The 16,930-nt window shown below is 40.3% G+C and overlaps 1 protein-coding gene across 9 annotated transcripts in view; it reads right to left on the reverse strand.

Annotated features, from left to right (window-relative positions):
* Positions 1 to 16,930, reverse strand: part of nckap5 (NCK associated protein 5) — a 486,547-nt gene that overhangs the window by 48,994 nt on the left and 420,623 nt on the right. For all 9 annotated transcript variants that reach the window (XM_033024638.1, XM_033024643.1, XM_033024642.1 and 6 more), the window contains 2 exons: positions 1,970 to 2,287; positions 844 to 998 (listed from right to left, as the gene is read on the reverse strand). In XM_033024638.1, coding sequence (XP_032880529.1) covers positions 844 to 998; positions 1,970 to 2,287 — 473 coding nt within the window. The remainder of the gene's footprint in view (positions 1 to 843; positions 999 to 1,969; positions 2,288 to 16,930) is intronic.

Raw genomic sequence — 16,930 nt, forward strand, 5'->3', positions numbered from 1 at the left:
CTCCTTCATGGCTAACGATCCTTTCTGTGTAATGGCAGAGCTGAAGTCATGGTTGCAAGACAATACAATAGCTAGTGTATTGTGAATAATGGACATTAAGGTGACTATGAAGTGATAATGTAAGCAAGTGCTTGAACATATCAACATATGAAAGCAAAGCTCAAGCACATAACTGTTATCTAAGGAATCACATTAGAGTACAGCTTTGAAATCCCTTCTCAAAACCTTTTCTCACACACGCACTGTCAGGACCAAAGATCCTATAGCGAGCAAGATAGTCCACTCGACGAAAAATACGTAGTACGGTCATGGGTAATTTAAGACCCCATTTCCGTAACCGGCTTCCGTCTCCACACCAAAGATCCCATAGGATAATAGGGTGGAGACGGAAGCCGGTTATGGAAACATCCTCGTAAAAATAAAAGTTATTAGGGAAAAATCTTCTTCTCATTTTCAGAATTTTAATTTATTAACACAAACTGTTCCCCCGCAACATTGATTACACTGCGAGTCAGGTCGGGTCGGGTCCGGTTAAGGAAATGGATGAAAAAAAAGGCCCACATTCCGTTCCGTTGCGTACTACACGTCAGCCCATTGCATTTAGCAGGAGTGGTCCATCTTGCTCCGCTATAGGATCTTTGGTCAGGACTGCTTCTGTGGCTAGTAAATGTACTCTGCTAATAATATTTTTGTTTGTTTCTTCATTCACATTATCATGTTAGGGAATCACATCACCCCTTTATGTTAAAGTAGATTTCGAAGGCCACATAATTTAAAATATAATTTTTTTTAGAAAAAATAGTTTATCTTTTAAACAAAAGAACGGCCTCAATGATATCTTACCTGTGCAGTCAGACGTCGGGAGCCGCCTGGCAGCTGCAAATTCCTCATTCTCTCTGGCAATTTTGTATGTTCATTCTTACAAAGGTTGGAAAATTGAATTGAGGTGCAACCTTGATTTATACGATCTTGCATCTTATACTTAGGCACAAGGAAACCTAGCATGTAATCATATCATTGAATTGTTGCAATGCTTCCTTGATACAAGTAAAATCACTCTTTCAGACAAGGTCAAATGGTCATGATAATATTCAGGCTTATTAAAGATACTTAACATTTAAACTGAATTATTTTAATATAGTATAAACAGGAAACAAATTGGAGACTAATAAATTTGATTCTGTTCACAATACATAAATTGTTCAATAGGTATAGGTACGTACATGCACGGGACATAAAACAACATTGCAAATAATCAGGTGGCAGGGGCAGACGTACAGACTATCTGGTTTACTGTATCTTGCAATGTCGACATCTTGACATGTTAATTAAGGGACCGTACTCTGCCATTGTCAGTCTGGTGACGTCTTGCAACCAGATCACAACAGACTTTCCTATTAACCAGCCTTCACAAAACAATCCATTGCTCGTGGATTCTATTCAATTTGTTATAATGACAGTGTTTAATCAAACAGCCTGCTCCACGGCAGAAATAAGGTCACATACGTGACGATCAAGCTGTGCAGCATGTAATATATGAATGGGATCTCTCACATGAGCTGGCTACATGTTTTATTACCAATAAATGAACCCAAAGAGGAGTGTTATTGAAACAAATTTGTGCTTGCCATTGTCTAAATTACAGTATTATATTACGGCTAATCAGCATAGAATTAAAAACTCACAACATTTGAAATCATATGAATGGAAACATGTTGCTGATGTATTAATTACACCAATAGAAGTTATTCACATTTCGTGAGTGTAGATTTGTCTCCATTAGAAAATGTGGCACAAAGACAGTATATCTTAAATGATTTAATTGTTTTCACTTTTTCTTTTTGTGGACCAAATTGAAAGGCTTTGCTAACAATAACTTATTCAATAAATTAGTTAATGTATTTATTGCATGAATTGTTATCTCACCATGCAGAAATGTGAATATAAAAGATCATTTTTTTAAATGTACCTGCTGAGAATGGCTTGGGTAGGCACCTTTGCAATGCTTGCACGGGCTTAGCAATCAATGTGGGGTCTGACGCTGAATGCCCAATCATGTCCTGTTGCGGACTGTTGCACTCTGCAGTGCAAGGCACTTCTCTTTCAAGTGTTTTTGCTTTCTGGGAAACATTTGTTGCGTGTGGGATTTTTTCCAAGGAGGAGGAAAGTTCATATTCAAGGCAGGACGATGTTTTGCTAATGTGCCGCCCCGTTGCCCGGTTCGTAGAGTCTGGAAGGGGAAATGTTCCAATTCCACTGTCCAACGTTCTCATCTGGCAACTTGATCCTGCAGTAGGGGAAACATTTGCGAATTAATGAATGAATACGTTTATTGGCCAAGTATGTACACATACAAGGAATTTGCCTTGGTGCACTGCTCTCAAGTAACAACACGACATACAGTAAACAATTAAGAATAAAACATAAAACATTAAAATATTAAGAATAAAACATTGTAATTTAAACATGTGAATGAAATAAAATACCGGAGCAAAAGGAGGCTACAAACTATTGGTTATTGAGTAGATCTACTGCTCGTGGAAAAAAGCTGTTTTTATGTCTGGTGTGGCGGCTTTGACGGTCTGGAGTCACCTTCCAGAGGGAAGTGATTCAAAGAGTTTGAGGCCAGGGTGAGAGGGGTCAGAGATGATCTTACCCCTCCCTTCATGGCCCTTGCAGTGTACAGTTCGTCAATGGGGGGAAGGTTGCAGCTAACAACCTTCTCAGCTGATCGAACGATTCGCTGCAGCCTCCGGATGTCGTGCTTGGTGGCTGAGCAAAACCAGACCATGATGGAGAAGGTGAGGACAGGCTCTATGAAGGCAGTATAGAATTGGACCATTATTGCCTGTGGCAGATTGTGTTTCCCCAGCTGCTGCAGGAAGTACATCCTCTGGTGGGCCTTTTTGACTGTGGAGTCAATGGTGGCCCCCATTTAAGGTCCTTGGAGATGTTGGTTCCAAGGAACTTAAAGAACTCCACAGATGTGACTGTGGTGTTGTTGATGGTGAGTGGGGGAAGGGGAGGGGGAGTTCTCCTAAAGTCAACTATCAATTCCACTGTCTTAAGAGCATTGAGCTCCAGGTTGTTACGATGGCAACAGGACGCCAGCTGTGTCACTTCCTGTCTGTAGGCAGATTCCTCCCCATCCTTGAAGCAACAGGCAAAGGAATAGATTACTGATGAAAAGGAGAACTTTTAATATTTTGCCGACAAAATGGTTTAAATACATGACTAATGACTAAACCAAGGTGGTATCAAAATGATACAAATGCAAACATAATGATTCTTAATAGCATTTTGATAGACCATTGTTTCAGATGTGCATTCTATCAGAGGTACAATGCAAGACATTTTCTTCTTCCATTGAGAAATATATCTCTGAAATTATTTGCATTATCTTCTGCTCAGATCCATCTATGTCTTCATTACATCTAGAAGATAGACACAAAAAGCTGGAGTAACTCAGCGGGACAGGCAGCATCACTGGACAGAAGGAATGGGTGACGTCTCGGGTCGTGACCCTTCTTCAGAACATCCAGACTTGATAATTTCAGCAAACTCGGTTGACTGCTCAGCTTCTCCGCCTATAAACTTAGACTCATTCAAAATTCCATCGCCAAACTCACACCAAATCCTGACTCCATTTTACCCCACTACTTTCTGGGTTATAATGAATGTTAATTAAGTTAAACCTCAATTTTGAAATTCTCATTTTCATCTTCAAAGCCGTTCATCAATTTTACTCCCTGCTTGTGTAGCCTTTATCAAGATATTTGCACTCCTCCAAATCTAATTTGTTTTATGAATTCCCAATTGTGACTACGCTGATATTGACAGATATGCCCACAGCTTCCTTAGCCTGAGTTCTTGGAAGCCATTCCATCAATCTTTCCTCATTTAGGATGACCCATTGATCTGTACAATCTAAATCTGCGACAGCCATTGATCATCAGCTCTATTGTCTTCTTTGGTATCAAATATAGTTTCATAATGCCCCCGTGAACCTTCTTACGGCATCTTGATATGTTACAGGTGCTTTTAGTTTAGTTCTTGACTTATTTTTCTTTCTTAATAAAGATAAACAAAGACTGATACATATCACTGATTGAATTGTATCTTTTTTATTTGAAGGATGGCAATTTGAACGTTTCATTTTCTCTCAAATTGATGACAGTTTGAAACAAAAGACATTTATTATCCTGTGACGCCACCAGGAATAATGGAGATTCACATTAAGTTACGCCAAACATTTTTGAAATCAAATGTCAGTACTTTCACATAGCAGGTAATTGTTTTTATAGGGTGTAGGTTATTTTCACTGGTTTGCTGATATAAAGCTGTTGCCCTAAATTCCCTTCCACTTTATGAGCTTTCCCACCACATCAACACATAGATCAATATTAAAACAATGGCTCTGATTTTGAATATTTTGTTCTAACACCTGCAATGTACTGAAGGTAAATAGAAAAACAATTCTCAGGCATATCTTCGGCTCGGGTCAAATGAGACATTCATTGAGAATTTTACAAATATAAAGAGCATCGCCAGTGATTTGTGCAGCTTTGAATAGCTGTTCACAATGATTTCTTTTGTTGGCATTGTGCTTGCACAATCGGGCACCTCTGCTGTTTCTGAAAATGTCGAGCTGATGGGAAACCTTTGACCCACCACTCAACCCCACACCGGTCAAATATCAGGAGAGGCTTCCCAAGATTGGAGAGAGCATTCTCTATGGACTGTATGTCATTATTATATATGATGCCAAGCATTAACAGTATGGTAGAGCAAAGAAGAATTGAGCCATATTTATGAAGGACATATGGGCCTGTCCCACTTACACGACTTTTTCGGTCATTGCAGGTCACCGAAATTTTTTGACATGTTGAAAATCCAGCAGCGACCAGAAAGACGCTACGATTCTTTGGGTGACTGAGGAGACTACTCACGACCATACAGGCGATACCCCAGCGACATGTCGTGGGGTGAAGCCTGTACAATCGTAAGTAGTCGCCCAAAGAGTTGTACTTTATTCTGGTCGCTGCTGGATTTTCAACATGTTGAAAATTTTCGGCGACCTGCAACGATCTATGGCAGGTGCCGGCAGTCGCCGAAAAAGTTGTGTAAGTGGGACAGGCCCATTAGTCCAGTTTCCATGCTAAACAATGAAATCATGGTGGCACTTCAGTTCAAATCCCATGATGGCAACTGTGAAATTTAAATTCAATTAATAATATGGAATTAAAATTTAAAAATTTGCAATGTTGACTATGAAAATACCCAAATGGTTTATTAATTATTAAAACCAGATTGCAGCCTCCATAAAAATAGTCCAATTCTACATCTGCTTCACTAATGTTGCTTAGTGGAAGAAGTCTGACATGCAATCCTTATCAGATCTGGCCTATATATGACTCCAGACCTACAGTGATCTCCTAGACACATAAATTACTATAAGGATGGGTTAGCAATGCCGCATGTTGAAAAATTAATTTTTAAAGGGTTATTACGACCCACCCTCCTATTCCTCAAGAGGACCTGATATTACCTGATAAGAAATCATAGACCTGAAACCGATTAACCCAACTTTCCTTGTCCACAGTTGCTGCCTGATGTGCTGAGTGTTTCTGGGATAAAAATGACACTATAAAAGAAAATTAACATAACAGGCATTTATCTAATCCAAATTATTTTTATGGCTATCATCTTTCAGTTTGGCAAGGGGAGCTTTGTAGATATACAGTAAAATTACAAATCCACATAACATGGTTTGCAAATTGATCTATTAACAATAATAAGCCTTATTTCAATGTATTTATTAATTCCTATTATAATTCCTATTATGATTTTTAGTTACAACAGGAAAAACAAAATGTGTCTACAAATAATAATAGTTTTTTTTCACTATTCTTCCTATTACCTCTTGACTGCTGGTAAAAAATAAGTTAGAACATTGGCATTTACGCAGTGATAAAATATTCTGTGTTCAAAGTTTTCAACCCAATAGAAATATCTCTCGCCATAAACTGAGCCTCTTTCCTCTTCTGACAATTGCCAAGGACCTGACATTTTATATGATACCAATAGGAATCGTATAGAAACCACATTGATCCCAGTAGCTGTAAATTTCTCCACCACTGCCTATCTCTTAATCCAAATTGAAACAGGTAATTTGTAGCAACTATTTTTTGGGATGGACAATGTGGTTTTATTCTAGAAAAATATGACAGAAAATTCTGACAAATAAAATACATTCCTAAGATCTAAACTAAATGTATTGAATTGGTAAAACTGCCAAAAGGTATTAGGTCTAATGGACAAATAGCGAGAATGGCACAACAGGGATAAATGATAACCGTTTTGCTGCTTCTGTCCGCCACTAAAATTTCGCATCTGTCCGCCACTAAAATTCCAGTTCCACCTACAAGACCAATTGGACTTACTTAACTGTAGCCAGTGTAGGGCTGGTGATCACAGTTGGCATTTGGGTCAGACTGGGGGGGTAACATGGTGGGGTTGTTTTGGGAGCAGGAGCAGGAGACCATTTGTTAATCTATGGCAACGATGGAGGGGGGGGGGGGGGGGGGGTGTTGGGTTGCATTGGGATGAAACCTTGGGAAGGATTGCGGTTGGTTGGTAATTGGGATCAGCAGCACATCTAGTGGAGCAGGTGTGGAAGGGTGTGCAGATTCAATGCTGGAGAGCCAAGAAGGCAAATAATGTATTACCTAGGTACGCAAAAATGCTGGCGAAACTCAGGGGGTGCAGCAGCATCTATGGAGTGAAGGAAATAGGCAACGTTTCGGGCCGAAACCCTTCTTCAGAATGTATTACCTAGCCCAGCACTATGCCAGCAAAGCCATTAAGTCCTCAGAGCATCCAATGAAATTTGCTACTATGACAATGTGGCCCAAGTTTCCTTTCAGCACACCGACAGCAGCATTGTACAGCAAATGCTATAATCAATCGTGCCCTCAATGCAGACATTATGTCAGGGTCACATGGGTTACTTATGGCAGGAAATTTCTGGTCAAATTTTCCAAATATAAGAAATGACTGAAAAGGTTCATATCATGTTTCAATCTATGAAAAAAAAAAGATTTTCATTCCCTGAAAAAAATGGGTAATGCAATAGAATTTCCAAGCAAATCTGTTTTCTTTGCATATTTTAAGTAGATTCTTTGCTTTATCTAAATGCATAAGGAATGCAAAAGGGTAACTATTTCAGATGAGGCAGAACATATTTTGTATGATTCAAAGCCATGAAAATGTGCAGTTAAAGAAGTTGCTGATTGGAAAATCAGCTTTTAGGATTCATTTTCAATTTTATTATCATTGAAATATGATCTGCAAAGATTAAATGGTGCTCTAAACTTTTCTAAATTAGCAACTAGCTTGCATTTTTCGTTTTTTTTATTAGCAGAGTTCAAAAGTAATTTATTTCAAGGCACTTTTCAAACAGTATAGTGGTATGAGGTGGTGTTTGAGAGTTAACTGATTAGTGTTAATATCAGTAGTTAGTATTAAGCAAAAAAAAGATTGATCATTATTTTTCTTCTTACCAACTTTATGTGTACAGTCCTCCCTTTCTCTATGCTCCTTGGTCTTATTAGCTCCTTTACTACCTTTGGTAAAGTCTCAGTCCTATTCAACGTAAACTTCTCAATAACTGGAACTAATTTGACAATGATAACAATGTTTCACACTGACATCAAACGTCTAATATAGAAAACATTACATTTACCATCATCAGTAACCCTATCTTAATAATTGCATAAAACTGATACAGGCCAGAGGTTTTATTCTATATCAGTTTACCTTGCTTTATCTTTGTTATACACTTAATCTTCTTGCTTTGTACTTGGGATACCTCAACATGATGCATTTCTGCTTGCCAGAAAGATTAGGGCATGACAGTGGGATTACTTTGTTCATCTATTGATTTTCCTCACTGTTTATTCTCTCCATAATTCCTTCCTCAATTTCCTACCTTTTGCTATTTTTCTCTTACTAATAACCTGGTTACAATTAAGAAAATGGCGCTGAAGCTGACAAAAACTGGAATATTGAATAGCCTTTGAAATTGCCATATGCAGGACGTGCGTTATTTTTCAATAGCTCTTTCCTCTCTTCCCTTTCCTCATCAGTGATCTGGCATAAAGTGAGACAATGTAAAGCCAAGTAAGATGAGACACACCCAGCCTCCAAATTGTTGCAAACTGGCACTGCTGGTTGGAGAAGTCTTATTGGTCACTTTTTAAAAGAGGATTAATGGTGTGGGAAATAAATGTTTCTTAAAAGGCTTCTCTAATTGTTTATGTGTGAGGTGGCCTAAACCATACCCAGCATTGTGTGGGTGCCAATTTGACTAACACAAACAAAATGCCATCCCCATACTCAGCAGGCAGTACTCTTACAAGTACAAGTACATACAAAATATTCTGCCCTACATGCCTGCTTTGTCATTGTATAAGCTTATGTCTGATATTTTACTTCAGTACATCAACCGCAAAGCTCCCAATTCCCATAAAATCTATCAGTTTGTAACCTTACTATACACAGCACCAAAGCTTCCACTGCCTTCTTGGGTAGAGAATTTCAAAGATTTACTTCCCTTACATCTCACCCCTGAATTTTCAATCCTTTATTCAAAGACAGTAATCCCAGGTTCTGGACACTTTAGCGAGGAGTCCTGGCACAAAATGTTTCCTGTCCATTCCTTCCACAGATCATAAGGTCTTAAGTGATAGAATTAGGTCATTCGGCCCATCAAGTCTACTCAGCCATTATATCATGTCTGATCTATCTCTCCCACCTTTTCCCCATAACCTCTGACACCTGCACTAATCAAAAATCTATCTATCTGTGCCTTAAAAATATCCACTGACTTGGCCTCCACAGCCTTCACAGGTTCACCACCTTCTGACTAAAGAAATGTATCCTAATCTCCTTCCTAAAAGCACGTTCGTTAATTCTGAGGCTATGACGTCTGGTCCTAGACTCTCCCACTAGTGGAAACATCCTCTCCACATCCACTCTATCCAAGTCTTTCACTATTCTGTATGTTTCATTGAGGTCCCCCCTCATTCTTCTAAACTCCAGCGAGTACAGGCCCAGTGCCGACAAATGCTCATCATAGGTTAACCTACTCTTTCCTGGGATCATTCTTGTAAACCTCCTCTGGAACCTCTCCAGAGCCAGCATATACTTTCTCAGACATGGTGCCCACAATTCCTCACAACATTCCAAATGCGGCCTTACCAGCGCCTTATAGCCTCAGTATTACATCCTTGTTTATTACAGCCCTCTAGAAATAAAGTTTGAGTTTGCTTTCCTTACTCAGATACAATACCTCGCTAGAGTGTCTTTTCTCAGATACTGCCTGACCCGCTGAGTTCCTCCAGTACTTTGCGTTTTGTTTAAGATTCCTGCATTTGAGGTTCCCCTGCAGTCTCTGCCGGGGAATCATCAACCCTGCATTTATCCAGTCAATCTCCCAATGTTCTAAACTCAAGCCATTATTTACCCACTCTGCTGGAGTTTTCGTCTTACAATGATCCCCACCACCCCAGCAATTAATCTAGTAAATCTTCTGGGAATACCTCTATCATAGGTCAATGTTAAAACCTAATATTTTCATCTGTCCACAGAAGAAACATTACAAAAAAAAGGGGAACCAACAATATTGTCGATGACTGATTGAAATCCTATAATTAACTATATGGTATTGCTTCATTATTGTGGAAAGTTATGGCAAACCTGAAAAGTGATATTAAATGATGCAATTGGGAATGTGTACACAATTTTAACCTTAACCAGGCTTTCTGTCATAAGTAAATCTATATTACTTAATCTCTGATCTTGACTGCTTTTGGCCGACTGTGCTGCGATTTCCGAGAGAACGCCACCACCTACGGCCGTCATTTTTGGCCAGCTCGCTCAGAGCCCCCCTCCGCCGTATGAGTGCGGAGGATTTTTTCCGTCAATGAAAAATGAGAGAGATATTAATGTTGTTACAAAATTCCTCATTCTCTCTGCTGCCCCCGCTGGCAGCAGGGGGAGGGACTATAAAACCAGGAAGCGTCGTGCCTCACTCAGTCTCTGCCAGAACCAGGAAGCGAGAGGGTCACGGCTCACGGCTCTCTGAGCTGCGAATAACACTGGAGGCACGTCTACTCCACGGTAAGTCCCCTCGATGCGGCTGTAAAGTGGCTGCAGCCCTTTTTTAAAAAGTTTGTGTTCACAAAATGGATTTTGGTTGTCGGGTGTCTGCAGCCCAATTGTTTGCCTCGCCTTTTTTTAACAAGTTTGTGTTCACAAAGTGAATTTTGGTTGTCGGGTGTCTGCAGCCCAATTGTTTGCGTCGCCTTTTTTGTAACAAGTTTGTGTTCACAAAGTGAATTTTGGTTGTCGGATGTCTGCAGCATAATTGTTTGCCTAGGCTTGGCTTTTAAAATCGTTGGAACAGTTGGATGCCTACCCAAGCATCCATACGGCACACAATGTCTATTGTGCCCCCCCCCCCCCCCCCACTGGCGAGCAGTATTGGAATTGGTGGAGAGGTGGAAAATTGCGTTGGTGACCAGCCCTCCCGTGTGATGCGGGTCCCACTTAGTCTAGTATAATATAATATTGACTAATTTTGTGATATTTTGCCAACTAATAGAACAGCGAACATCCTGAATATTTGGCAGCTTGGAGCTGTAAAGGAACAAATGGATTTAGGTGTTCAAATGTTCATTCACTAAAAGCCAGTGCTCGAGTTCAAAATGTAATTGAAATGCTAAATTGAACGTCAGCCTTTATCTCAAGAGAGTTGGAAATATAAAAGTGAGTAAGTCATGCTTCAATTCCAGTCTTGAATAGACCCCATCTGGAGTATTCTGATAAAATTGTGGTCACTGTTGGAGAGCTGTTAAATTTAGGAGAGGTGCAGAACAAGTTCACCAGAACTATGCGAGGCTGAAAGATTAAGTTATGAAAGACAGATTAAACTGAACATTGATGAGTAGCTATTGCTGTGTAAGTGGCATATGATTGCATTACCAATGCATTTGACAGGGGAGTAATTGAGTTAGTCTGGTTTTCTTGTGAACAAGGCACACCTGGGCAATCTTCTAATTTTATTGGGTTGATTCCAATGTTGTAGCTATTATGGACAGTGATGGAAGGGCATCCTAGATAGAGGCACAACTAGATCTTATGCTGTTGGGTTCTGCAGATGTTGCAGTGACCGGTGATCTTAACCTTTTTTTTCATGTTATGCAGTGCAAGTCATATTAACTGAACATCAGGTTGATTTCTGTGAAGATGAGGATCTCAAGCCAAAGCTGAGATGTGCTGCCCATGCAATTCACCCAGGTGAAAATCCAAACAACTATAGATCCAGAACCTGGCAGCCTGGTGTACCAATAATAACCTCGTCCTCAACTCTAAGAAGACAAAGGAAATCATCGTTAACTTCAGGAAGACCAGAGGTGGCAGACATACCCCCATCCACATAAACGGGACTGAGGTGGAGCGCGTCTCCAACTACAAATTCCTCGGGGTGCAAATCTCAGAGGATCTGTCCTGGTCCGTCAATACCACCAAACTGATCAAAAAGGCGCAGCAGCGCCTTTACTTTCTGAGGAGGCTTAAGAAAGCTCACCTGTCCCCCCAGATCCTGTCCAACTTCTACCGCTGTACCATCGAAAGCATCCTGACCACCTGCTTCACGGTATGGTACAGCAGCTGCACCACAGCTGACAGGAAGGCACTGCAACGGGTGGTGAAAACCGCTCAGCACATCATCGGTGCCCCGCTCCCTGCCATGGATGCCCTCCACCGCAAACGGTGTCTGAGACGGGCCGGGAAAATCATCAAGGACCCCTCTCACCCTAACCATGGACTATTTGCCCTCCTCCCATCAGGGAGGCGGTACAGGAGCCTCAGGTCTCGCACAAGCAGGCTGAGGAACAGCTTTTTCAATAACACCATTACACCGCTGAACTCACAATCCCGTCGCTAGCTATCTTTAGACTCTCCTATTTGTATACATTTATTTGCCTATGCACCAGTTTAATTCATCCACAGTCCACACATTGTTAACCAGTATTTTCTATTTCTACTATCTTGCACTCTGGCCAGACGCTAAACTGCATTTCGTTGTACCTGTACTCGTATTTGTGCAATGATAATAAAGTTGAATTGAATTGAATTGATGTAGGAAAACTGAGTGTAAACAGTTGTTGGCAATATTCAGCACATCAGGCAGCACCTGTGAATGGACCTAAAGACTTCATATTTGGATCTAGGACCTTTCATCACCTTCTGACTTTCTGCATGAAACATTAACTCAGCTTGTCTTTCCACAAATAATGCCTAACTTCCACATTGTTTCCAAACTTTGTTTTGCTTCTTTTTTTGCTTCCGGGTGAAGATGCGACATGTTCGGCATTGACATTGTGGGCTGTAGATGCTGTTCCTGTGCTATATTATATGCCCTATGGATGTGAACAATAACCTTTCTTCCCAATCAATGTGGATAAAGATGTTAATGGAGCCGTCTGTTCCTATTACTCGTATAATTGTTCACCCAGCATTAATGGCTAGTTGACAGAACTGCGAAGCTTTGGCAGATGACAGCTGGACTGTGCATTTAGCAAGCACCTTCTAATGTTTTTCATACAACAGTCTTGTTTTGTGGCTTGCCAAGATGGCCACTGCATTTTCAGGTGTCCTTTGTGCTTATTTTTGCCATGCTGCTTCATACACCTTTGAAGCAGGGTTTATCTCCTGATTTGGAAATAAAGTCAGAGATAAACTGGGCCGTGTGGTTACAGATGATGCTGGAATGTAATTCTTTTGCTCTAGAGCTTTACTGATGTCTAATTTTCTGTTGCCAGATCTTTCATGAATCTATGCCACTTAAATGTCACTGCCATACATGGTCACCACTAAGGGTGTGTGGTGGTGTATGTAGGGCACTGAATTTCAACAGCATGCAGAGCTAGAATTTCAATAGTATGCAGAGCTGGCGTTCAATTGCACAATATTTGCAAGTCTGAGTGACATAAGAGATTAAAGACGCCCTTCCTCTCTCTGCACAGTAATAGAGCTGTGGTGCAGATGGTGAGCAATTTAAACAAGCTTTGTTGTTTAAAGCCTTAAAAAATGAACAAAGTAAGTGTTAGCTGTGATCAAACAACAAAGTTTAAAGCAAAGCCACATCAGAGTTTGAATGAGTATCTGTAAACATACAGAGTCACTGGTAATATGTGTCTCCCGTGGTTTTGACGATCATGAAACTCCTCAGACACCAACTAATTATGAAGAATGCTCGGCATCATAGTAATACTAGGTTCATGTGCCAAGAGATAGAGGCTGGAATATCACTTGTAACGGTTTCTCAGCAATCACTCACCACCATTTGAGGCACTTTGGTGGTAATGGAGACTCTGAGAAAGGACTTGGTGAGTAAAACGGCCTACTTCCATGCTGTCTCTATGAAGCTAAATACTACTGGAGGAACTCAGTGAGTCAAGCAGCATTTGTTGAGACAAAGTGATAGTCGATGTTTTGGTTATGACTTTGCATCAGGACTGAGAGTGCAGGGGGGAGTTAGCCATTATAAAGTGTTGAGAAGGAAGGGCTAGGCAAAGGATGCCAGTTGATTGGTAGCAAGTGAGTAAGGATTGATGGGCAGATTAAGGCAGATGGGGAAGGGGTAAAGTCAGAAATCAGTGGCTGGAAGGAGAAGGTATATATATATATATATATATATATATATATATATATATGGAAAGAGAAACAAGGGGGTAGAGAAACCAAACAGGGAGGGTGGAGATAAAAACAAAGGCTAAATGGTGATGTTGGAACAAGAGGGTGCATTTGCAGAATCTGATAAGCAAGGAAGATGATAAGTGGAGCCAGATAAGCACAGGTTTTTATATCTCCAAGGAATGTATTGAATGTGCATTTTCTCAAAAAGATTCAAAATAATTAGTGTGCATTACAGAATGTCTGGTCATGAAACTGATGAAGATCAGACATGCAAGTTACAGGAAGACCCTAAGGAAATGGTCACTGCCAAACAGATGTCAGGTTTAGGCACAGAATCATGGACATGCCAATGAGAGGTTGACCATCATCCAGAGCAGCCATAGCAGAGTTGGCAATTCCAACATTGTTGGGAAGGTCTCCGGAGATCAAGAAGCAAGATATTGTTATGATTACACCAGTAAAAATATTTGTATACTTATGTTTATCAATGCTGTGAGACATATTCATTGCTAACATATGTTAAGTTACTAATGTGTATAGGCTTGTAACATAAAAACATTTGCCTATTTGTAGAGGGTTGCTTTTTCTTTTCTCCCAATTTAAAAGGAAATTTGAACACTGGATGTACATTGATTTGTGGCTTGGGTGTGCTAGCTGTTAAGTGCAACTGTTACTTTCAAGTTGGAGTATCAATATTACCTAAGAATCTCTCTCAAACATGGTTAACTATTCCAACATTGCAATCATCATGCCTCAGTTCTGTTAGCACGTAAAGATATTTCCTTCTAATCTGCGAGCTACAGAGCATTCAGAAAGTATTCAGACCCCTTCACTTTTTCCACATTTTGTTACGTTTCAGCCTTATTTTAAAATTGATGAATTTCTTTCCCCCCCCCCCTTCAATCTACACACAATACCCCAAAATGAAGCAGTGAAATTTAGAAATTTAGACATTTTTGCAAAGTAATTAAAAATAAATATCTGAAATATCACACTTACATAAGTATTCAGACCCTTTGCTATGACACTCAAAATTGAACTTAGGTTCATCCTGTTTCCATTGATTATCCTTGAGAAATTTCTACAACTTGATTGGAGTCCACCAATGGTAAATTAAATTAACTGGACATGATTTGGAAAGGCACACACCTGTCTATATAAGGTCCCACAGTTGACAGTGTATGCCACAGCAAAAAACAAGCCATGAAGCCAAAGGAATTGTCTGTAGACCTCTGAGACAGGATTGTGTCGAGATACATATCTGGGGAAGGGTATAAAACAATTTCTGCAGCATTGCAGGTCCCGAAGAGCACTGTGACTTCCGTCATTCTTAAATGGAAGAACTTTGGAACCACCAGGACTCTTCATGGAGCTGGCCGCCCAGTCAAACTGAGCAATTAGGGGAGAAGGGCCTTGGTCAGGGAGGTGACCATGAACCCAATGGTCACTCTGACAGAGCTCCAGAGTTCCTCAGTGGAGATGGGAGAATCTTCCAGAAGGACAACTATATCTGCAGCACTCCACCAATCAGTATGGTAGAGTGGCCAGATGGAAGCCACTCCTCAGTAAAAGATACATGACAGCCCTACTGGAGTTTGCCAAAAGGCACATAAAGGATTCTCAGACCATAAGAAACAAAATTCACTGGTCGGATGAAACCAAGATTGAACTCTTTGGCCTGAATGCCAAGCGTCACGTCTGGAGGAAACCAGGCACCGCTGATCACGGTGAAGCATGGTGGTGGCAGCATCATGCTGTGGGGATGTTTTTCAGCAGCAGCAACTGGGAGACCAGCCAGGAGTCTGAAGAAGGGTCTCAACCCGAAATGTCACATATTCCTTCACTACATATATGCTGCCTCACCCGCTGAGTTTCTCCAGCATTTTTGTCTACCCAGAATCGAGGGAAAGATGAACGGAGCAAAGTACAGAGAGATCCTTGATGAAAAGCTGCTCCAGAGCATCTGGACCTCAGACAGGGGCGGAGGTTTACCTTCCAATAGGACAACGGCCCTAAGCACACAGCCAAGACAATGCAGGAGTGGCTTCGTGACAAGTCTGTGAATGTCCTTGAGTGGCCCAGTCAGAGTCTGGACATGAACCCGATCGAACATCTCTGGAGGGACCTGAAAATAGTTGTGCATCGACGCTCTCCATCCAACCTGACCAGAGCTTGAGTGGATCTGCAGAGAAGAATGGGAGAAATTACCCAAATACAGGTGTGCCAAGCTTGTAGCGTCATACCCAAGAAGACTTGAGGATGTGATCACAGCCAAAGGTGTCTCAACAAAGTACTGAGTAAAGGGTCTGAATACTTATGTAAATGTGATATTTCAGTTATTTCTTTTTAATTACTTTGCAAAAATTTCTAAACATCTGTTTTCGCTTTTTTATTATGGGGTATTGTGTGTAGATTGATGATTAAAAAAAATGAATTTAATTAATTTTAGAATAAGGCTGCAACATAACAAAATGTGGAAAAGTTGAAGGGGTCTCAATACTTTCTGAATGCACTGTATGTAATATTATTCAGAACAAGTAGTAGACCCAATACAATTGATGTTTTAGTTCAATTTCTGTCAAAGAACAAATGAGCATCACACTTCTTTTGTTGCCATCATGAATCCAGATGATGAAGAAACATAAAACGCTTGAGGATGAATTGTATCTGAAAGTGTCAGCTGTAATGTAAAAATGGACAAGACATCTACTGAAAATGGCAAAAGCATGTAAATTACGCGCAAAATCGATTTTACGTGCAATTCACATCGGAAAAGTGAATGATATGTCCTCCATTTTCTGGGCTAAAATAGTTTTTTGCTTCACATGGTTTAATAATTGCCTCTTAGTAAAATTTACTGTTAAATTTCTCCTGCTGGTAGAGGTAAAACAAATTGACTCTATGCTGTTTCACAGAGGGACTTTGTAGCACTTATAGAATATATATTGCAGATCAAACTGTTTTTTCAAGCTACTTTGTAGTATATATTTTTAATATTTGAAGGTGGAATGCTGCTGGTGCCTGCAGCTATTTAGTCAAAAGATGAAGTGATGATTCCATATACATATGTAATGATTAGCTGAGGTCATATGCAAGACCTTTGGAGAGTGAATCATGACTTTGAGTAGGGGCGCTTGTGAGCTTTGTCAAATTGGAATAACATACT

Source organism: Amblyraja radiata, chromosome 7, assembly GCF_010909765.2.
Source record: "Amblyraja radiata isolate CabotCenter1 chromosome 7, sAmbRad1.1.pri, whole genome shotgun sequence".
NCBI lineage: Eukaryota > Metazoa > Chordata > Chondrichthyes > Rajiformes > Rajidae > Amblyraja > Amblyraja radiata.